This window comes from Rana temporaria, chromosome 2 (assembly GCF_905171775.1).
Source record: "Rana temporaria chromosome 2, aRanTem1.1, whole genome shotgun sequence".
NCBI classification, from domain to species: Eukaryota; Metazoa; Chordata; class Amphibia; order Anura; family Ranidae; genus Rana; species Rana temporaria.
Window position 1 is genome coordinate 379,707,175 of NC_053490.1, and position 24,253 is coordinate 379,731,427.

Below are 24,253 nucleotides of genomic sequence, written 5' to 3' on the forward strand. Positions count from 1 at the left end.
GGGAAACTCCCTGTAGTCCCAATGGCCAGTCCATCCCTGCTAGCAGGGGTTAAAAGTGACCCCCCCCTAGCGGCAGAAAAGTGCCGCTCAAACGAGTGGCACTTTAGCGCTAACGCACGGGCGGCCCCCAGTGTGAAAGGGCTCTTATTCCTTCCACAGTACACTAGTAAAGTGTTTCTCTTGCTGCCTGTAGACCTGTGGCCAGGCTTGCCCTTGCGTCCTGTGGTTGAGGACGGGAAGTAAAGCCACAGACAGCGATTAAAAATGGACTAGGGTCACACCCCTCTCCAAACCAACCTAATTTTCCTGGGGAAATCCTGTCAGGTCATAAGAACGAGAAGGTTTTCTAAACTGTGGGGGGTCAGGCCCACAATAAGCAGACAAGAGTCCACCCAAGGAGTACGGTCCCACAGATAAGGAGGGAAAGGGCAGGTCCCGTTAGAAATAGTCTGTCGGTTTATTTTTCTGTACCACCCCTATGACGCTGTGTAATATAATACACATGCCTCGCTTATCCTTCCATTCTCGCTGTATAGTTAAATGAGAGCATGGCTCCTTTTAGGCCTGCTCCCCTTGTGTTTGTGTGTCTCTCATGACAAGTCTCCTGAGCAGAGCCAGCACTCGGGGCTTTCTGTATATTGTATAGTAGTGAGAGAAGGCTGGAGGGGGATTCGGCTGGAGGAGGATTCGTCTGGGTGTAGCTGCGCCTCTCATACATCCATATTTACACACAGGCTCCGGTCCGCCGGAGACAGGGAGCCTCAGAGACTTCCTCCTCCTCCTCCCAGCGCCAAACATCACCGCTGCTGAAGATGGCACTGCAACTTCTAGGAGCCGCCTGGATCCTACTTCATGTTATGTCACCGCTGGGTAAGTCATGGGCTTCTAAAGCTTTAGCTCTATAAATGGCCAGGGTTGTGAGTGCTGGTTACCACTTCTGTAGTGCGGTACAAGGTTGTGTTTATTTGGTGTCGCGTGAGGACAGCAGCATCGTCTGGAGACACATAAACAGGACATCTCGGTTGTGCCCGAGCATCATGTTTTCTTCTGTGGAGGGGGAGGGGCGAAGGTGGCAAATGCACTTCTTAGGGGTGACAATAAAAATCACGACACGTTTACATAGCTGGGGGGGTTACAATGGAGTTTGGGACAGGTCTATGTAGCTGGGTGGGGGGGACAGGAGAGATCAGGGCAGGTTTACAACATTGCTTTCTGCTGTAATTATGTGATCGCTGATTAAAAGTTTTGGACCCATTTTCGGAGATCCTGATGTGCTGGTGACATTACTTCTTTTGACCATGCACGGTTCCAACTGGTGGTCGCTTCGGCACCCATTTTTGTATGCAGCCGTCTTTGCAGGAATGTGTGCGTTGAGAATATTGCATTTAAAGGTCTATGTAGCTGTGACAATGGAGATCAGGACAGGTTTATATGGTGTGGGGTGACCATAGAGATTGGGGCAAGTTTACATAGCGGTGGAGGGGTGGCAGTAGAGATCAGGACAGGCATAGTTGGGGGCAGGACAATAGAGATAGGGACAGGTTTACATAGCTTGGGGGGAGGGTTGGTGGCTGTAGAGATTGGAACAGACTCATATAGCTGGGGGGGGGGGGGGGGGTGACAATAGAGATCAGGACTGGTTTTCCTACCTGCCCGGGGGGGTAGTGACAGTAGAGATTGTGACAGGTCTATGTAGCTGGCGGTTGACAATAAACATCTGAGCAGATTTACATAACTGTGGGTGGTAGAGATCGGGATAAGTTTACAATGTGGTGGAGGGGTGGCAGTAGAGATCAGAACAGGCGACAGTAGAGATTGGTACTGGTCTACTTAGCTTGATGATGACAACAGAGATCTGAAAAGATTTACGTAGCTGGGGATGGTAACAGTAGAGATCGGGACAAGTATACACAATGGTGGAGGGTGACAGTAGAAATCGGAACAGGCATAGCTGGGGCAGGACAATAGAGATCAGGACTGGTTTACGCAGCTGGGGGTGTGACAATGGAAATAAGCACAGGTTTACATAATACAGGGGGGGTTGACAATTGAGATCTAGACAGATTTACATAGCTGGGGGTGATAACAGTAGAGATCAGGACAAGTCTATATAGCTGTGACAATAGAGATCAGGGCATGTTTACGTAGTGGGGGGGGGGGGGGCAATGGAGATTGGGACAGGTCCATGTAGCTGGTTGGGGTTGGTGACAATAGAGATCAGGACAGGTTTACCTGATGAGTGGGGGGTGACCGTAGGGATTGGGACAAGTTTACATAGCGTTGGAAGCGGAAGTCCTAAACAAAAATTGGGTCGAATTATGATTTGCCAGGCGTCACCAAATCCTGGCCTGTTTCAGAAGCCCACACCGCTCTCCCAGCCTTTTCTCGGCTGCCCAGCTGGACTGTTCCTAGAGCCCGCGGCCGACCACTCAGCCTCTTTGCAGCTACCCATTCAGTTCACGGCATGGCTGGAGGGCAGAGACTAGAAGTCAGCTGACTGGTGAGGAAAGTGAAGTGGGAGGGGCTGAAGGAGACCCTATCTCCTGATTTCAGCATAGGTGTCACTGCTGCGAGACACCACTGTAGTACGGGTTTCACACTACGAAAATAATTTTACTGTTAGGGGTCCCCACAATTTGTGAAATGTTATCAAGGGGTCACGACACTAGAAAGGTTGAGAACCACTGCCCTAGATGAATGTGAAGATATGCTTGTGTAGCATAGGTAGTTCATAAAATGTTCATAAGGAGTTCATAAAAATCCCATAGGTAGAGTGTTGTACTTTAGTAGGCAGCTCCACCTGAGACAAAAACAAATCTTTGAAATGGCAAAAAAGAACACAAGGGGGCGCCAGCTATGTGCAGCATTAATGGGTTTATTGCGATTAAAAAGCCAAATGCAAACTCTCAGAAATATAAAATCAAAGCCTATCTGCCACATTGGATGGAAGCTGTCCTCGGGAAGAGCCACTGGTGACAGCAAACAGTGTGTTATCGGTGAGGAAACCAAGTCCAATGTTCCAGAAAGTGAGGCGAGCCCCTGTGGTACACAAGGCAGGATGGGATGTCACACATGGGGCAGGCTGGTTACTATGGTGATGCATTTCCGAACTCCTATTGGCTCCTTTCTCAAACCAAAACGATTACATTCAAGGTATGCCATGATAACTGATAACTGTCACAATTGCTTTTGCTCATTACCTAACTCAGTTAAAGGGGTTGTAAAGGTACAATTTTTTTTCCTAAATAGCTTCCTTTACGTTAGTGCAGTCCTCCTTCATTTACCTCATCCTTCGATTTTGCTTTTAAATGTCCTTATTTCTTCTGAGAAATCCTCACTTCCTGTTCTTCTGTCTGTAACTCCACACAGTAATGCTAGGCTCTCCCTGGTGTGGAGTGTCGTGCTCGCCCCCTCCCTTGCACTACAGGAGAGTCAGGACACCCACTAACACACAGCTCCTTTCTCTATCTGCAATGTAGATAGTGTCCTGACTCTCCTGTTGTCCAAGGGAGGGGGCGAGCACGACACTCCACACCAGGGAGAAAGACTTGCATTACTGCGTGTAGTTACAGACAGAAGAACAGGAAGTGAGGATTTCTCAGAAGAAATAAGGACATTTAAAAGCAGGATGAGGTAAGTGAAGGAGGACTGCACTAAGGTAAAGAAAGCTATTTAGGGAAAAATATTGTACCCCAACCCCTTTAAGCCATCAAATGGCTGGTATAACTGAACACATGTTCAACACCATGGCTAGAGGACGGTAGTTTAAAGCGGGGGTTCACCCATCAATTTAACAGTTTGAAAAAGCAGTTACATTCCTGGCATGCCGGGAATGCTAACTGTCACATTGGTTGTGCTCTCAACCAAACTGTCAAACCATCCAATGGCTGGTGTCATAACTGATCACATGTGCAGCAACATGGCAGTTGAAGATTAAACAGAGGCCAAGACGTGCCTTAGCAGCCGTCAATCAACTCCTCTTCGCTTAGAAACGCCCATTCCCCCGCAGGATTCCCCGCTCGGAGCCGGAAAACAAGGGCTCATATAACGATAAGTACAAGTACAAAAAAACAAAAAAACAGCATACTGCAGATGTTAGCAGTATGCTACAGCTAATATCAAAAAGTGGATTTTTGGGTAAACCTCCACTTTAAATGTCCACCACGCCTTCCTTCGCAATAGGTTTTTCTGGCAGTCACCTCCCCTTGCTGCTGGTCACAGTCATTCTATTGCTCAAAATCTAAACGAGGAGTCATTCCCCCGTGGTATTCTTTAACCACTTCCGGCCCGCGCTATAGCCGAATGACGGCTTCAGCGCGGGCCTCAAAATCCAAGAGGACGTCATTTGACATCCTCCTGTTTGTTCGTTCCCCGCGCGCGCTCCCGAGCGCGCTGCGGGGAAATTCTGTGTTGGCCGTGTCCCCTGGACACAGCCAATTACAGATCGCCGCAAACGGCCAATCAGAGTGGCCGTTTGCGATGCGATCTGTGTGGCCAATGAGAGATGATCTCAAATGTAAACATATGAGATCATCTCTCATTGCCGCCTCTCCCTCCTCACACAGACAGCGCGTGTGAGGAGAGAGAAGGTCTGATTACTGTCAAATACTGTGAAAAAAAGTGCCCGTTTACAGTGCCCATCCCAGTGCCCATCCCAGTGCCCATCCCAGTGCCATCCCAGTGCCATCCCTGTGCCATCCCAGTGCCATCCCAGTGCCATCCCAGTGCCATCCGTGTTGAACATACAGTGCCATCCCTTTGCCACCTCATCAGTGCCAATCAGTGCCCACCTGTGCCGCCAATCAGTTGCTACCTGTGCCGCCAATCAGTTGCTACCTGTGCCGCCAATCAGTTCCCACCTGTGCCGCCAATCAGTTCCCATCTGTGCCGCCACATCAGTGCCCACCTGTGCCGCCACATCAGTGCCCACCTGTGCCGCCACATCAGTGCCCACCTGTGCCGCCACATCAGTGCCCACCTGTGCCGCCAAATCAGTTCCTACCTGTGCCGCCAATCAGTGCACATCTGTGCCGCCAATTAGTGCACATCTGTGCCGCCACATCAGTGCCCACCTGTGCCGCCACATCAGTGCCCACCTGTGCCGCCACATCAGTGCCCACCTGTGCCGCCACATCAGTGCCCACCTGTGCCAATCAGTGCCCATTTGTGCAGCATTATCAGTGCACATCTGTTCAGCATTATTAGTGCACATCTGTGCAGCATTATCAGTGCCTACCTGTGCTGCCAATCAGTGCCCACCTGTTCCGCCACATCAGTGCCCACCTGTGCCGCCACATCAGTGCCCACCTGTGCCGCCACATCAGTGCCACCTCAGTGCCCACCTGTGCCAATCAGTGCCCATCTGTGTAGCATTATAAGTGCACATCTGTGCAGCATTATCAGTGCACATCTGTGCCGTCTCATCAGTGCCCATCTGCTCCGCCAATCAGTGCCCATCTGCTCCACCTTATCAGTGCCGATCTTCTCCACCTCATCAGTGCCCATCAGTGAAGGCTTAGCACACACCTGTGCAGTTGCATCAGCAACCATGTCCAAAAGGTCCAAAAGGTCCTATTCCCTTCAGGAGGCATTCCAAATCATTTCTGCCCCCGACGAGAGCAACGGGGAGCTCTCTCTTTCAGAGTCCCTTTCAAATTCAAATTCTGAGTTGGACGTCAATTATGAGCCCGCCCTCAGTAGCGGAACACTGAGTGACTCAGAGGAGGAAGATAGCCGGCCGGCTAAACGAAGGCGTTCTAGTGAGGAGGCAGTGCCATCCACCAGCACCGCAGTGCCATCCGCCAGCACTGCAGGGCCATCCGCCAGCACTGCAGGGCCATCCGCCAGCACTGCAGGGCCATCCGCCAGCACCGCAGTGCCTCGGCAACAAACTTCCAGGACCCATGCCAGCCTTCCCTATGCCCTTCAGAACCCCTTGTGGCTTCCTGCTACTTCAGGAGAAGCCAACATTCCCCCTTTCACGGCCCAGCCAGGAATCCAAGTGAACACGGAGAATTTCACCCCAATTGATTATTTCAATCTAATGTTCACAGAAGACATGCTATCCGAAATTGTGGCCCAGTGCAACCGATTTGCACAGCAATTTATTGCAAATAATCCCACGTCATACCATGCCCGTCCCTTCCAGTGGAGAGACCTTACGGTGGAGGAGTTTAAAATTTTTTTAGGCCTAACATTTTGTATGGGACTCAACCCAAAAAACACTTACCGTGCCTTTTGGTCCAAAAACCCGATCTACCACATGCCCATCTTCTCCAGCGTAATGCCCAGATCCCGATACTTTGCCATAATGAGATTCTTACATTTCAACGACAATACCCAGAGCCATCCCCGAAATCATCCAGAACATGACAGACTTTTCAAAATTCGGCCCTTACTAAATTATTTTTCGGAAAAATTCCCCCAATTATATACCCCGGACCAACACATCTGTGTGGATGAATCGCTTGTTAAATTTAGTGGCAGACTCCAAATAAAACAATTCATGCCCAGCAAAAGAGCCCGCTATGGCGTGAAGGTCTACAAATTGTGTGACCGAGTCACAGGATACCTGTATGCCTACAGAGTATACGAAGGCAAGGACACCCAGATCAATCCCCCTAATTGCCCAGACTACTTGGGATCAAGTGGCAAAATTGTTTGGGAACTCATTAACCCCCTATTGGAAAAAGGCTATCATCTATACGTAGATAATTTCTACACCTCTCTTCCCCTGTTCCACAACCTGCACCGGAAGCAGACCCCGGCTTGTGGCACCGTCAGAAACAATAGGAAAGGCTTTCCTCAAAGCCTGGTGAACACAACGCTGAAAAGAGGAGAATCAGCAAGTCTGCGTAACAATGCGGTTCTGGCGGTGAAGTGGAAGGACAGAAGAGACGTGTACATGCTATCTTCCATCCATAATGATACCGTCGTTGAAACCCGCAGAAGGCGTGGCACCACCATCCGAAAGCCCACTTGCATCCAGGACTATAATTTGTTTATGGGGGGGGTCGACTTCAACGACCAGATGCTTGAACCCTATCTTGCTACAAGAAGAACGTACCATTGGTACAAAAAAGTTGCCATTTATTTTTTTCAATTGGCCATATACAATTCTTATGTAATTTACAGCAACTCCACCCAAAACCCCAAACAGTTCCTTGGCTACCAAGAGGACCTTATCACTGCCCTTATTTTCCCGAACGGCCCACCCCAAACCATCCGATCTGATGTTTTAAGTCGTCTCGCCGAACGTCATTTTCCCGATAAAATCCCTCCCACAGAAACAGGCCGACGACGTCAAAAAAAATGCAAGGTATGCGCCAGTGATGGAGTCAGACGAGACACATCTTTCCATTGTGTGGATTGTCCTTCCCAACCAGGCCTCTGTATAATTAACTGTTTTCGCCGTTACCACACCAAACTAAAGTATTAATCCTCCGTTCCTGCCTTCACACACCTTCACACCCCTTATGCCACCGCCTGCTCTGTAACTGACCCCGGCTTGTTTTTTGACCACGATTCTGCCTAATGATTTTGTAATACCTCTGCCCGATATGGAACTGACCCCGGCTTGTTTTTTGACCACGATTCTGCCTAACGATTTTGTAATGCCTCTGCCCGATTTGGAATTGACCCTGGACTGTTTTTTCGACCATTCTTCTGCCTAACGATTCTGTACTGCCTCTGCCTGATCTGGAACTGACCTCGGACTGTTTGACCATGTTTTTGCCTGCCTCATGGACTGATCTTGTACCCTGCTACTGAACTAGTGGGAACACAGGGGTCTCACATATGTGAGGGGCGCCAGAAAAGTTTTTCTGGATGAAGAAAACTTTTTTGTTTTCTCATCCTAGATTAGGGTCTGGTTGCCCGGAGGCTTCAAAGAGATTTGGGTGGGAGAAGCCTCTACCCCTGTCCCCATTCTGTCCTGAACGAGGCCCTACTTCTGCCTGCTGCCTGTAGGACCTATGCCATCATGCCTCTGCCTGTTGCATGAACTGACCACCTGCACTAACCCTGACGGGACAGTATCCCTGCCTGGACGTTGCTGACCAAGTCCCTGCCTGCTGCCTGAACCAGTGCTATCCTGCTGTAGAACTGCGCTACTATTACCACAGGTAATCTTTTGTTTACGCTTTGCTCAGCATAATGTATTTTGAGGTGTAATTCTTGGTATGTGCATACTATGTGTCTCTGGAACACCTGACGGTGTTCCTTGCATGTTGGATCTCTGTATGTGGTCAGGCTATGTAGAAGTCTCACACATGTGGTATTGTTGTACTCAGGAGGAGTAGCAGAATGTATTTTGGGGTGTAATTTTTGCTATCTAAATGCTATGTGTTGGAAATATCTTAGAAACATACAACTTTGTGTAAAAAAAATGCGTTTTCATTTTTCTTCCACATGTTCCAAAAACTTCTGGAAAAAAATGAACCATTCAAAAGACTCATTATGCCTCATAGATTATACGTTGGGGTGTTCGCTTTCCAAAATGGGGTCATTTTGTGGGTAATTCCATTGTCCTGGTGTTCCAGGGCCTTCAAAAGTGTAATAGGTAGTCAACTAGTTAGATGTGCAATTTATGCTCCTAAAACCCCTGATGGCGCTTCCTGCATGTTGGGCCTCCGTATGTGGCCAGGCAGTGAAAAAGTCTCACACATGGGGTATCGTTTTACTCAGGAGGAGTAGCAGAATGTATTTTGGGGTGTCATTTGTGGTATGTACATGCTATGTGTTGGAAATATCTTATCAATGGACAACTTTGTGTAAAAAAAATGCGTTTTCATTTTTTTTCCACATTTTCCAAAAACTGCTGGAAAAAAATAAACCGTTCAAAAGACTCATTATGCCTCATAGATTATACGTTGGGGTATTAGCTTTCCAAAATGAGGTCACTTTGTGGGTAATTCCATTGTCCTGGTGTTCCAGGGCCTTCAAAAGTGTAATAGGTAGTCAACTAGTTAGATGTGCAATTTATGCTCCTAAAACCCCTGATGGCGCTTCCTGCATGTTGGGCCTCCGTATGTGGCCAGGCAGTGAAAAAGTCTCACACATGGGGTATCGTTTTACTCAGGAGGAGTAGCAGAATGTATTTTGGGGTGTCATTTGTGGTATGTACATGCTATGTGTTGGAAATATCTTATCAATGGACAACTTTGTGTAAAAAAAATGCGTTTTCATTTTTTTTCCACATTTTCCAAAAACTGCTGGAAAAAAATAAACCGTTCAAAAGACTCATTATGCCTCATAGATTATACGTTGGGGTATTAGCTTTCCAAAATGGGGTCACTTTGTGGGTAATTCCATTGTCCTGGTGTTCCAGGGCCTTCAAAAGTGTAATAGGTAGTCAACTAGTTAGATGTGCAATTTATGCTCCTAAAACCCCTGATGGCGCTTCCTGCATGTTGGGCCTCCGTATGTGGCCAGGCAGTGAAAAAGTCTCACACATGGGGTATCGTTTTACTCAGGAGGAGTAGCAGAATGTATTTTGGGGTGTCATTTGTGGTATGTACATGCTATGTGTTGGAAATATCTTATCAATGGACAACTTTGTGTAAAAAAAATGCGTTTTCATTTTTTTTCCACATTTTCCAAAAACTGCTGGAAAAAAATAAACCGTTCAAAAGACTCATTATGCCTCATAGATTATACGTTGGGGTATTAGCTTTCCAAAATGGGGTCACTTTGTGGGTAATTCCATTGTCCTGGTGTTCCAGGGCCTTCAAAAGTGTAATAGGTAGTCAACTAGTTAGATGTGCAATTTATGCTCCTAAAACCCCTGATGGCGCTTCCTGCATGTTGGGCCTCCGTATGTGGCCAGGCAGTGAAAAAGTCTCACACATGGGGTATCGTTTTACTCAGGAGGAGTAGCAGAATGTATTTTGGGGTGTCATTTGTGGTATGTACATGCTATGTGTTGGAAATATCTTATCAATGGACAACTTTGTGTAAAAAAAATGCGTTTTCATTTTTTTTCCACATTTTCCAAAAACTGCTGGAAAAAAATAAACCGTTCAAAAGACTCATTATGCCTCATAGATTATACGTTGGGGTATTAGCTTTCCAAAATGGGGTCACTTTGTGGGTAATTCCATTGTCCTGGTGTTCCAGGGCCTTCAAAAGTGTAATAGGTAGTCAACTAGTTAGATGTGCAATTTATGCTCCTAAAACCCCTGATGGCGCTTCCTGCATGTTGGGCCTCCGTATGTGGCCAGGCAGTGAAAAAGTCTCACACATGGGGTATCGTTTTACTCAGGAGGAGTAGCAGAATGTATTTTGGGGTGTCATTTGTGGTATGCACATGCCATGTGAGAGAAATAAGCTATTACAATGACAATTTTGAGAAATTTTTTAAATGAAAAATAAAAATCTTAATTTTGCAAAGAATTGTGGGAAAAAAACACAACTTCAAATAACTCACCATGCCTCTTAATAAATACCTTGGAATGTCTACTTTCCAAAAAGGGGTTATTTTGGGGGCATTTGTACTTTCCTGGCTTGTTAGGGTCCCAAGAAATGAGATAGGCCTTCAGTACATCAGGTGTGATCAGATGTGACAATTTTTTATGATTTGCACTATAGCTTGTAGACTCTAAAACTTTCACACAGACCAAATAATTTCCAAAAATTTTGGGTTATTTTTATCAAAGACATGTAGCAGTATAAATTGTGGCCAAAATTTATGAAGAAATATTAATAATTTGCAAAATGTTATCACAGAAACTAAGAAAAAATCATTTTTTTTCCAAATTTTCGGTCTTTTTTCATTAATAGCGCAAAAAATAAAAAACCCAGAGGTGATCAAATACCACCAAAAGAAAGCTCTATTTGTGGGAAAAAAAGGACAAAAAAATAATTTGGGTACAGTGTTGCATGACTGAGTAATTGTCATTCAAAGTGTGACAGCGCTGAAAGCTGAAAATTGCTCTGGGCAGGAGGGGTGTTTAAGTGCCCAGTAAGCAAGTGGTTAAAATGACAAGAAGCATTAGAAATACATTTTGCATTATGATTAGCAGAGTCACACACATGTTCCCCAATCCTGGTTCTTAACAGTGCTGTGGTACAGGCTACATACCTCAAGTGATATGTGTGGAAATATTCAGCGCCAAATAAACAAATAAACAGTAAACAAATAAATATCAAAGCTGCTCCTCAGTGGCAAAATTATTACTTGCAATATGTGAAAGTGAATATAGAGGGCGCTCGACTAGTCACGTGATATCCTGATGTCCTCTCCGACGCTGTGGAGCTAGCAGCACCCGGCGACCTGTACGTCTACCACAGAGGTGGGAGCAAACACAGCCAACTAAAGTGAAACCGCTACGATAATTTATTATTACAGGATCAGTGATGCAGCTGGTTGCTACTCGTATATGCACATGAGCACCTTGTCATATGACCTAAATCACCCATTGCATTGTCTTTCAGCACGGTTATCATTGGCAGATTTGGACACTGTATGAAATCACAAGAGCACTTTGATACATTACTGTCTTTTATCTTTGTTTTTTTTAAATACACAGTTATGCACCAGGCACTTGAATTATGTTTTTCACCTTATGATATACAGTATTAATATTTATTATATATATATATATTTACGTATTCATTATTTTTTTTTCGGATTAAGTATAAATTATTTACTGTGCACTGCTTATTTCTATCACTTTAGCGCAGCGTATATACTACTAATATAAATGGTTGTCATTGGAAATCATGAGGAACGACTTGTCATGCTACTTTGCAGTCCCAAATCGTGGGACAAGTCGTACAAGTGTGAAAGGGGCCTTAACATTACCCAAGCCCTCAGGCAATAAATAGTAGCCGATAGTGACACCAAAAATGTTATCCATCATATTATTATGTCTATTTATCACTCTGGTATACATAGCAATTAAAATGACAGAAAAAATAGAATTTAGGACATGTACGGGATTGCATTTTGTGGTAGAAAGTTTACCCTACCTATAATTATAAATGATGAAAATAACAGTATATAAACCCTTTCTAGAAAGAGAAAGAAAAACAAGAATACAGGGATTCTTTTTTTACCTACTATGACCTTTGTCTTGTTCTTTCACAAATATGTTTATTAGAGTTTTCCAACAGTTGTTAACAGCACAGGATAACCGTGCAAAAGATTTCCAGTAAAAGAGCAAAAAGAACGCGTATAAATGGGCCACAAGCACTAATCAAAACAGAAAAGTTGTCGCCATCATGACAACAACCAGAATGAGTGACAGCAGGCTGTGAGGATGTACTCAAGTAGGAGACAGCCCCACTGTGCGGGGCCTGCTCCACCTATCGGAAAAATGCCTAAGTGGTGGGAGTGGGAGTGGCCTCAACAGAAGCTTTGTTTTCTTCATACAGATAATAAAAAGGACTCATCACTGTTGGACACAGAAAGACTTTTACTTTTGGGATATACCTTTTTTTCTTAATCTTCAAAATGTTTCTTCTTCCATCAAGACCCTTCTTTACATCACTGTTAAGCCTCGTACACACGATCAGTCCATCCGATGAAAACGGTCTGAAAGACAGTTGTCTTAGAATAACCGATGAAGCTGACTGATGGTCCGTCACGCGTAAACACCATAGGTTAAATAACCGATCGTGTCAGAACGTGGTGACGTAAAACACAGCGACGTGCTGAAAAAAACGAAGTTCAATGCTTCCAAGCATGCGTCGACTTGATTCTGAGCATGCGCAGGTTTTTAACCGATGGTTTTGACCTATCGGTTAGCAATCCATCGGTTAAATTTTAAAGCAAGTTAGGTTATTTTACCTTTGGTTAAAAAAAAGCAATGGCGCCCACACACGATCGGTTTGGACCGATGAAAATGGTCCATCAGACCGTTTTCATCGGTTTAACCTATCATGTGTACGAGCCTTTGGAGTGTGTTTCTTCAATTGCAGCTATCCAGCACTGCAATTCTCAGCCTTTTGAAGTGCTGCATCTAGACCCTCCTGGACTGGATGTTGTGGGATGAACCCAGATGTCGAATTTTGGCACTGGGTTCCATGTAGGTTTTTTTTTTCAGACTCTGTTCTGGTAAAAATTTGCCATGGAGCGCTTTTCAGGTCCAGAGCCACTGGCATTGCCTTAGTGCTTACTCTAGCTCTAAAGGCTCACTTTGTGAGTAAGTAGTTCAGGCCAAGCACTGGGAGAGCACCATTTCCCACCAGTTTTCACAGCGAAGTAGTGGTTTATTGCTGTAGGACTGAGCACTGATGTAATCTGCTGGGTGGAATGTTAGATACTTTGCACTCTTTCCACCATATGGCTTTGAGGAATGATCTTTCTTCTGCTGCTCGTTCTTGAAAAGAGCCATGTGGAACATCAGTCTTCGATCTATGTCTGCTGCCTGCCTACAGTGATCTGCTACCAGCTGTCTAAGTTTCATGAGTACCTGAGGCCTTTGTACCCTGAGCCTTAAGTTGCCTTACCGGTTGCCTTACTGCCACACAGTTGCAACATATATGATCCTACCTGCTGTAAAGAGGGGACCAAGTTCACATTTTACTAGCAGCTCCTGGGCTGCTTGCAGCAAGTCTCCTGATGGTGCTGATACCCCTGTAATACACAAGCTTAATGTATTCTAGTAAAGTTAGTCTGTAAACTAAGGTCCGTTTTGTTAGGTTGTTACAGCATTTAGACACTTTATAAAATAGAAATTGACTGGGGCCATCTTAAGTGTGGGCATCATGAAGCCAGACTGTATGACTTCCTGGATTTCAGCCTTGCAAAACTCGCACATGCTCAGTGCTACACAAGCAGTGTCAGATCAGGTTTCAGCACCTGTGCTGTCCAAGTCACATGATTCTTTGAGACTGGGGAATGCACAGACTCATGGAAAGTTACACCCACTACATTCCCAGGAGTCTGTGCGGTGTAGGTTAGGAAGCATTAAGCACCTAGGTGCAGGAAGTGGGAAGATTAACTATTCTGCCTAGCAACAACACTTTGAAGGCATCTAAAAAAAAAAAAAAAATTTGTAAAGGACAAATGACATTTTTTTAAAACTACTGATGTAATGTTATATTTATGGGTGGAACTCCACTTTAATTTATTGCACTAATGCAACTTAAAAGGTAAAACTAATATATGAGAGAGACTCATTACATGCAAAGCAATATAGTTCAAGCCGTGATTTGTCATTGTGATGATTATGGCTTACAGCTCATGAAAACCCCAAATCCACAATCTCAGAACATTAGAATATTACATGCAATCAATAAAACAAGGATTGTATATAGAACAATATCGGACCTCTGAAAAGTAGAAGCATGCATATGTACTCAGTACTTGGTTTGTGCCCCTTTTGCAGCAATTACTGCCTCAATGCGGCGTGGCATGGAAACCATCAGCCTGTGGCACTGCTGAGGTGTTGTGGGAGACCAGGATGCTTCAATAGCGACCTTCAGCTCTTCTGCATTGTTCGGTCTCATGTCTCTCATCTTTCTCTTGGCAATGCCGCATAGATTCTCTATGGGGTTCAGGTCAGGTGAGTTTGCTAGCCAATCGAGCACAGTAATCCCACAGTCATTGAACCAGGTTTTGGTGCTTTTGGCATTGTGGGCAGGTGCCAAATCCTACTGGAAAGTGAAGTCAGCATCCCCATAGAGCTTGTCTGCAGAAGGAAGCATGAAGTGCTCCAAAATCTCCTGGTAGATGGCTGCGATGACCCTGGACTTAATGAAGCACAGTGGACCAACACCAGCAGATGACATGGCTCCCCATGCTGCACCGCAAAGTCAAATCACATGCTAAATCGCTGCAATGTGAACCTAGGCTTAAGCGATGTTTCACACTGGTGCGGCTTTGAAATTGCTCTATTTCAGCATGATTCTTAAAGCCGCAAATCAGTGTGAGTTTTGCTAGGGAGCGAAAGATGTTTGTTAGGGGTTTAGTGGGATGGGCAATGTAAAGGTATTTACTTGGAGTAAGAAGCGATTTATTTATTTATTTCGCTTACGTTTTTACAATTGCCTAATGGTTGTTCAGATGGGACAATTGCAGTTTTGTTTTTCACATATTTTTATGTTTGCCAATTTGTTGTCCATCGATATTGTCAAGAATACCATTTTATTGTCCTAATGTTGTCACTATTGTCAGTTTTCTTGCCCCTTTAGACTAACAATTGCCTGTTTGTCTGTATTGCCTGAATTTTGACACAATTAGCTGTTTTCTGTCTACAGATTGTAATTATTGCCAATCTGGTGCATGCATATTGTAACAATTGACCTATTGTTGCCAATGAATGGTGTATGATTGCTCATTTGGAGGCCTATGTGTTGTCATGACAGCCATTTTTTTTTCTTTTCTTTTTTTTTGCTTGTGTATTGTGAAGTTGGCACTGTTTAGACCTTTGAGGATCATATAACTGTATAGTTCCCTGTAGGCTTTTCGCTGTGAAAGCATGCCATTATTCCACATATTTTAACATGGTGCACTCCATGTGCCACTATTACACACTTAGATTCATTTTATTTAGCACCACAATATTTTCCAGCCTCAGAACACTATGGGGTGGATTTAGTAATGGCAAATAGACTGTGCAGTTGCATTTGTTCTCCCCAGAGCTTAATAAATGTGGTAAAGCACTGCTGATTTCCATCATCTAATCATGTGCAAGAACAGATGCTTTTTTTAAATTTGTCTCTAATTAGGTATTCTTTACAAAACAAAAATAGGAAGTGAGCGCGCTATATGAATTACAGCAGCTAGCACACAAGGGTGACCATACAACTCCCTAGTGACAAATAATACTTATGGTGTGCAGCGCTTTATAATAACAAACAGAATACAAAAAATGTAAATGTAAAATCCAGAATATAATAATAATAATAATATAAAAGTCCCAAAATATTCGTGCAGAAACAGTCCGTATCGTGACTTGGGTATCCTATTTGTGTTTAAAATCATCCGTTGGTACAATGTATAAAATGTATAAAAAAAGAGTATATATTCCGCGCTTAGGTGTGTTAGAGACGAGGTTGCAGCCTCCCCTGAAAATCTCCCTAGGGAGAAATAGACCGTAAACGAAAATAGGTGGGGGTAATGGCGCTACCTACCCTTGGTTGACCAGGAGGTAATAAAGAGAAGAGAACCTACAGCAGGCTCAGCCTAAGCCTAACCTGTGTGACCAGGGGTGGTGCTACAAATAAAGGCCACCTGCAGGATAGCAAGAGGAGTCCTCAATGAAGGTCGGTACCACTAAGTAAGACAAGTGTGGGTGTATGCAAACAGCTGGTGGGTATGGTGGAAGACTGTAAGCTAACTTGATGCACAGGTAACCGGCACAGGGTGTGCAGTCAGTAATGAACTGTTAGGTAATATATAAAGATGTGTACAATCTAGCCATACCCTAAAAAATATATAAAATAAACTAAAAATATTAAAATATGAAGAGAGTTCACCAAGTAGGTGAGTGACCCCTAAGCGAGAGAAGAGGAAAAAAGAAGGAAAGACCTCCTGATTAGTGCAAACAAATATATATTGTAACTTAAATATGATGTGTCCTAGTGTAAAATAAATAATGCTTCCTCAGAAATGGGAGATAACTAATGATAAACAGTGATAAACAATATACAATAGAAGCTAACTGGCCATAAAAATTTACCAATTAATGAACAATGTGTGGCAAAAACACAAGTAACTTGATCAATAATCATATATAAAGTGTCCAACACTGCATGTGACTCTAAGGCCTCGTACACACGACGGGACCTGTCCGATGAAAACGGTCCGCGGACCGTTTTCATCGGACTTGTCCGCTGCCGGATTTTGGTCTGATGTGTGTACACACCATCAGACCAAAATCCCCGCGGACAGCGAAAACGGTGACGTGGCCGCGACGATGATGTGGCGACGTGCGCGACCCTGGAAGGTCAATGCTTCCACGCATGCGTCGAATCACTTCGACGCATGCGAGGGCTTTCGGCCGAGCGGACATGTCCGGTGAGTCGTACAGACGACCGAACATGTCCGACGGACAGGCTTCCAGCGGACATGTTTCTTAGCATGCTAAGAAACATTTGTCTGCTGGAAACCTGTCCGCTCGGCCGGGAATCCGGTCTGGTCGGCCGTAGAGACGACCAAACATGTCCGCGGAAACTGGTCCGTGGACCAGTTACAGCAGACATGTTCGGTCGTGTGTACGAGGCCTTAAGGACAAGTGCAATTAAAGGGATGGCTAAACATCCATAAAGCTCCCAGAAGTATCTGTAAGCAGGCAATGCATGAGTTAAAGCGGGAGTTCACCCATTTATTAAATTTTTCCCCTTAGATTCCTGCTCGTTCGGTCTAGGGGAATCGGCTATTTGTATTAAAATATGATCCGTACTTACCCGTTTTCGAGATGCATCTTCTTCCGTCGCTTCCGGGTATGGGTCTTCGGGAGCGGGCGTTCCTTCTTGATTGACAGTCTTCCGAGAGGCTTCCGACGGTCGCATCCATCGCGTCACTCGTAGCCGAAAGAAGCCAAACGTCGGTGCGGCTCTATACTATAGCCTGCGCACGGACGTTCGGCTTCTTTCGGAAAATCGTGACGCGATGGATGCGACCGTCGGAAGCCTCTCGGAAGACTGTCAATCAAGAAGGAGCGCCCATTCCCGCAGCCCATACCCGGAAGCGACGGAGAGGATCCATCTCGTAAACGGGTAAGTAATGCTCATATTTTAAAACAAATAGCCGATTCCCCTAGTAAAAACGAGCAGGAATCTAAGGCTAAAAAGTGCCCTCTAAGGGTGAACCACCGCTTTAAATATTCAGACAAAGTTCTTTCAACAGTTCATAAAGTGACTGGTTCTCCGTGCTGGTAGATGTAAACAGGTGAGTTCAGGTACTTGTTTTTGCTTTTTTTCATCTTACGTTGCACCTCAGTTCAGCTGATCTCCTGTAATCACTTCATATTTACATGTATGCACTCCAGTAACTCCAGGACAGGTTACAGCAATGGAACATGCTTGCGTAATGACTTTTAAAGCCCTCACTTGTAGTCTTAATTGAGAGATCGTCTGACAGGGTAACACAGAAGCACAATTGGGAGACAGACAAATCATGGCTTTTTTAAAATAAACAAGTTAGAATATTTTGGCCAAACATTTGCTTCTACCTATATTTTGACAAACTGCACAGTGCATTTAGGGCTTATTCACATCAGTTGCGGCAGAGCTGCCATGGCATTTCAATAAAGTTCTGTGAAAAAAAAAAAGTTTCATGCACTGTAATAATTTTTGCACTTTAAGATCTCTGGGTAGGCAGCATAGGGTTGAGCTGCGTAACTATCATGATAAATGTGTACAGTGGTTGACCACGTAATGAGGGGCAGCAGGGGCAGAGCTATGTAAGATAAGTGCAAAAAACAGCTGGAAACATAAAGGCTAATTCACAGTTATTTGTATTTACTTTGTTTTTGTGATTTCTGGTGCAGGGAAAAATCTTGAATATGGATAATACCTGTACAAAGATGCCTACCATGCCATCTGGGGAGATAAAATTAGGATGTTGTCCGGAAGACTACTGTAATCTCAGTGAAAATTAATAAATACCATAAATATTAATTATGAAAAATACATGCTCTTATGGAAGCTGCCACCACTGGCGTATTTTCAAGGTACGTTCTTCAAGGTTGTCATCCTTAGGCCCCATGTACATTGGACGCTGCTAAACGTACGTTCAGTGTTGTATGCTTTTTTCAACTGCCCCTGAACTCATTCAATGTTATCCTATGTACATAGTCTCGTTTATTGCCATTTTTAGGCAGTTGCTTTTAACAGCGTTTCTTTGAAAGCAAAAAAATGGGTTCAGATGCAGAAGATTTCCACGTTTCAGACGCCAAACGCAACTAAACGCATTAACCCGCATTTAGCAGCGTTTTGTTTATAGGTGTTTTTGTTTTTTTGCCCATTTAAAAAAAAACGTGGGTTACCATCTGTCAAGTTTAATCATTTAGGAGCAGTTGTAAAAGCGTCCCATGTACATGGAGCCTTATATTCGCTTCACTACCTAGTAAATTACTGACCTGGAACAAACATGTACATTGCAGGTGTGACAACACTTTATAAACACATACTTGTTTCAGGTCAGTGACTCCATAGGTAGCAAAAAGCAAGCATAAGCATTACAGCCTTGGAGCCTGTTCCCCCTAAACAAGTCCACTGCATGTTTTATGGTTCCTTTAACCAGTTTTGTATCACCGTAGTCTAAAAATGGCAAAATGGTGGATGGTTATTTACCCAGTACCAATTATAAATGGTGCAGGTTAAAGCACCATTAGGCAGCTGCTGCACCCTTTAATGTCTGTAAATTGAGCCGTTCTTGGAAAATAAAGTAATCTAAAATTTATTTGGGTGCAGTTTTGCATGATTAAAGCGGAGGTTCACCCTAAAAAACAAGTTTCTACCATGCCATTCAGCATACTAGCGTCAGCTAAAGTATGCCTTTATTTTTTTTTTTTTGCGCCGTACTCACAGTTTAATCCCTTAGTTAAATTTCAGACTCCCCGCGGGGGATGGGCGTTCCTATGCAGGGGGAACATGATTGACGGCCGGCGATGGCGCGTCACGCTTCCTGAAAATAGCCGGAGTAGGACTATAGCCGGAGTGAACCCCGCTTTAAGCAATTGTCAAAGTATCACTTTTGGATGGTCTCTGGAAACCCTTCTCCTCAGATAAGCCTATCTTGCCTCCACCTATCAATGATACATTTGTTTTCTCCATCAGTTATTCCCTTTTGTATCACTTGACCCTCCATTTTAGTGCTAATGCACACTGTAGCTCAAACAAAAAAGCTGCTTTTACAGGCATTTGAGTTTTTATTTCTCTGCCTAAAAGCTAGGAGAAGCTTCTGCCTTTGTTGTACTTTTTGCGCATTTTTATTGAGCTTGTTTGAGCATAAGGCCTCATGCACACAGGGCGTTAGAAAAAACGAGCTGCAAAGCCACTACCAACGCCAAGAAAAAGTGTGCTTTTAGTAGCTTTTTGCATTGCCGTTAATGCACATTTAGCCGCGCTAGCTTTTAGCAGCATTTCTCTGCCTTTATTCAAAATCAATGGTTCCCTATGAGAGCCCATTGATTTGAATAGAAGTCCCACCACAAGTCGGATCATGGTGATCCAACTTGCGGTGCGGCTTGTGCGCTGAGGATCTTGAAGAGGAACCCTCACCAAAATGAAAACAAAAAAAAAAAACTGGCGTGGGATTCCCAGCCAAGAGCACAGCAAACTCTTGGTCTGGTATGGATTTTAAGGGGAACACCCAAACCCAAAAAATTGGCATAGGGTCCCCCCAAAATCCATACAAACCCTTACACGCAGTGCGACAGGTCAGGAAAGGAGGGAACGGACGAGTGAGCACCCCCCCCCTCCTGGACCATACCAGGCTACATGCCCTCATCATGGGAGGATGCATACCACAACGCACCCTTTCCCCAGGTTGATGAGCAAAAGGGCCTCTTCCTAGCTGGTGTTTGTCGGGGTCTGCGGGCAGGAAGCTTATCGGAATCTGGAGGCCTCCTTTTTTTTTAACTCACTGTACCCCTACCCATTCACCCAATAAAGTAATTTATTAAAGCAGCTCTGGCGTCTCTTCTCCTTCTGATTTCTTCTTCCTTTGGCGAAGTCTTCATCCTTTGCTCCCAACATGCATCAATGAGCCTTGGTTGCCCATGACCCTGTAGCTGATTTACATTTTTTTCTTCCTTGGAGCACTTTTGGTAGGTCCTGACCACTGTAGATCTGGAACATCCCACAAGAGCTGCAGGTTTGGAGTTGGTCTGATCCAGTTATCTAGCCATTACAATTTGGCCCTTGTCAAAGTTTTTCAAATCCTTCACCATGACCATTTTTTCTGCTTTCAACACATCAGCCTAAGGCCGGTTCACACTGCTCCCCCACGCAAAAAAAAACGCTGCCTCCCCTCCTGGACCATACCAAGCCACATGCCATCAACATGGAGGGGTGCTTTGGGCCAGGGGGCTCTGCACCCCCCCCCCACCCCAAAGCATCTTGTGGACAAGGGCCTTTTCCTGACAGCCCTGGGTGGTGGTTGTAAGGGTCTAAGGGGGCTTACCGGAATCTGGCAGATCCTGCCCCGACCATGTGAATGAGTATAGAGTACATTGTACCCCTACATCCATCCCCAAAAAAAGCAGTGTAAATAAAAACAAGAGGCGGTTTTTGACAAAGTCCTTTATTAAAAATGTCGTCCCCCCCCCCCCCATCAAAGCTCCAACACTTCTATCTCCAGTTCTGCCACCGATGTGTTCTTCTTCCTTCCTCCGGTCTTCTCCCTCCGCTGCTGTCTTCTTCCTCCGGTGATGTGTTCTTTCTCCGATCTTCTCCCTCTGATGCTGTCTTCTCCCTCCTATCTTCTCCCTTTGTTGCTGTCTTCTCTGCCACCAACCCGGTCCTCCTCCGACACTGGCTCCAGCTTTTGTCATCTCTGACGTCTGCTAGGTCTTATATAGCCATGGGGCGTGGCCATCCGGTGACATCACCAGGAGACTCCTTCCCTTGTAATGTCACGTGATGGAAGATGACACAATGACTGGATCCAGAGTCGGAGGAGGACTGGGTCGGCTACAGAGAAGACAGTAGCAAAGGGAGAGGACTGGAGGAAGAACACATCACCGGAGGGAGAAGACAGCAGCGGAGCGAGAAGACCTGAGAAAGAACACCTCACCAGAGGGAGAAAACCGGAGGAAGCAGAAAGAACACATTGATGGCAGAACCGGAGAAAGAAGTGTTGGCGTTACGATGGTGGACATTCTAAATTTTTAACAAAGAACTTTGTCAAAAAATGTCTCTTGTTTTTATTTACACTACACTGCTTTTTTACCCCATACTCATTCACATAGGGGGGAGGGGGGATCTGGGGCCTTGTTAAAGGAAAAGGCCCTTGTCCCCATGGGGACAAGGGGCCTGATTCCCAAAAGAGATACGCAGGCGTAACTGCTGTTCAGTCTGTGCCTAACTTTGGAAACGATCCTCAAAAGGCTTTTTCCAAAGTTAGGCAGAAAATCTGACATGTGTAAGACACTTACACGGTCAGATCTTAGGATGCAGTACCGCATCCGCCGCTGGGGGCATTTCTCATGGAAATGCAGCTTTGAGTATGCAAATGAGGACTTAAGCAGATCCACAACGCTTTTCATCAGCTTTTCAGCACTGTGATTTCTGCGTAAGTTCCCATTTGCTTGCGCAAAACTAGGGCTGGTTTTACAATGTGGAAAGTTAGTCACACCTTGTAAAGGCCCATTCAAGCGACGGCATTTGGTATGCATTCCTGAGGGAGAACTCCACGGCAATTTTTAAATTCAAAACCGGCATGGGTTCCCCCCCCAGGAGCATACCAGGCCCTTAGGTCTGGTATGGGTTGTAAGGAGACCCCCCCTACAATCCATACCAGACCCGTATCCAAAGCACGCTACCCGGCCGGTCAGGAATGGGAGTGGGGACGAGCGGGCCCCCCACCCCAGAGCACCCTGTCCCCATGTTGATGAGGACAGGACCTCTTCCCGACAACCCTTGCCGTTGGTTGTCGGGGTCTGCGGGCGGGGGATTATCGGAATCTGGGAGTCCCCTCAAATAAGGGGGCCCCCAGATACCGGCCCCCCACCCTAAGTGAATGGATATGGGGTACATCGTACCCCTACCCATTCACCTGTAGGCAAAAAGTAAAAGTTATTAAACACACAACACAAGGGTTTTTAAAATAATTTATTATTCTGCTCCGGAGGCCCCCCTGTCTTCTTTATTAGCTCTAATACCAGGGGGGGCTTCTTCTTCCGCTCTCCAGGGGTCTTCTTCCACTCTCCGGGGGGGGTTTCTTCTTCCGCTCTCCGGGGGGGGCTTCTCCGCTCTCCGGGGGTCTTCTTCTATCTTCGCCGCTCTCCGCTGTTGACTCGACGAACCCCGGTTCTTTTGCAGCTGTCCGGTGCCTTCTTCTTCAGCGCTGGCTGCCTGCTATCTTCGTGTGTTAGCTCAATTACTAGCAGGCAGCCATCGCGGTCTTCTGTGACGTCAGGTTCTTCTCTTCTGTTCTTCTCCCCTCTTCCGATGTTGACTCGTCGCCTCTTGTCACTGCAATGATGGAAGCGCGCCTTGCATCCCATTTATATAGGCATCACCGTCCCATCATGCTCCGGCAGGTACCCACGTGGTGGGTGCCTACCCACGTGCACCCACCACGTGGGTACCTACCGGAGCATGATGGGACGGTGATGCCTATATAAATGGGATGCAAGGCGCGCTTCCATCATTGCAGTGTCAAGAGGCGACGAGTCAACATCAGAAGAGGGGAGAAGAAGAACCTGACGTCACAGAAGACAGCGCTGGCTGCCTGTTAGTAATTGAGCTAACACACAAAGATAGCAGGCAGCCAGCGCTGAAGAAGAAGGCACCGGACAGCTACAGAAGAACCGGGGTTCGCCGAGTCAACAGCGGAGAGCGGCGAAGATAGAAGAAGACCCCCGGAGAGCGGAAGAAGAAGCCCCCCCTGGTATTAGAGCTAATAAAGAAGACAGGGGGGGCCTCCGGAGCAGACTAATAAATTATTTTAAAAACCCTTGTGTTGTGTGTTTAATAACTTTTACTTTTTGCCTACAGGTGAATGGGTAGGGGTACGATGTACCCCATATCCATTCACTTAGGGTGGGGGGCCGGTATCTGGGGGCCCCCTTATTTGAGGGGACTCCCAGATTCCGATAAGCCCCCGCCCGCAGACCCCGACAACCAACGGCAAGGGTTGTCGGGAAGAGGTCCTGTCCTCATCAACATGGGGACAGGGTGCTCTGGGGTGGGGGGGCCTGCAGTGCGCCCCCCTGCCCCAGAGCACCCAACCCCCCCATGTTGAGGGCATGCGGCCTGGCACGGCTCAGGAGGGGGGGGGGGCGCTCGCTCGTCCCCACTCCCTTCCTGACCGGCCGGGTAGCGTGCTTTGGATACGGGTCTGGTATGGATTGTAGGGGGACCCCCTACGTCGATTTTTCGGCGTGGGGGGTCTCCTTACAACCCATACCAGACCTAAGGGCCTGGTATGCTCCTGGGGGGGGGGAACCCATGCCGGTTTTTTCTTTGAAAATTGGCATGGAGTTCTCCCTCTCAGGAATGCATGCTGAGCGACGCTGTCATTTTTTTTTATAATTATTTGTTTTCCCGGCGCGTATATTTTTTTTCACCCGTCGCAACTTTAGTGTCCCGTCGCAATCCACAAAGCCGCCCGGCGTCAATTACGTTCGCGCGC

The 24,253-nt window shown here is 45.8% G+C and overlaps 1 protein-coding gene across 1 annotated transcript in view; it reads left to right on the plus strand.

The window, feature by feature from the left end:
• The first annotated feature begins 488 nt into the window (after window positions 1-488).
• SHISA4 (shisa family member 4) overlaps window positions 489-24,253 on the plus strand; it is a 49,552-nt gene continuing 25,787 nt past the window's right edge. Inside the window, exon 1 of the mRNA XM_040337841.1 lies at window positions 489-870. Coding sequence (XP_040193775.1) covers window positions 813-870 — 58 coding nt within the window. The 5' untranslated portion in view covers window positions 489-812. The remainder of the gene's footprint in view (window positions 871-24,253) is intronic.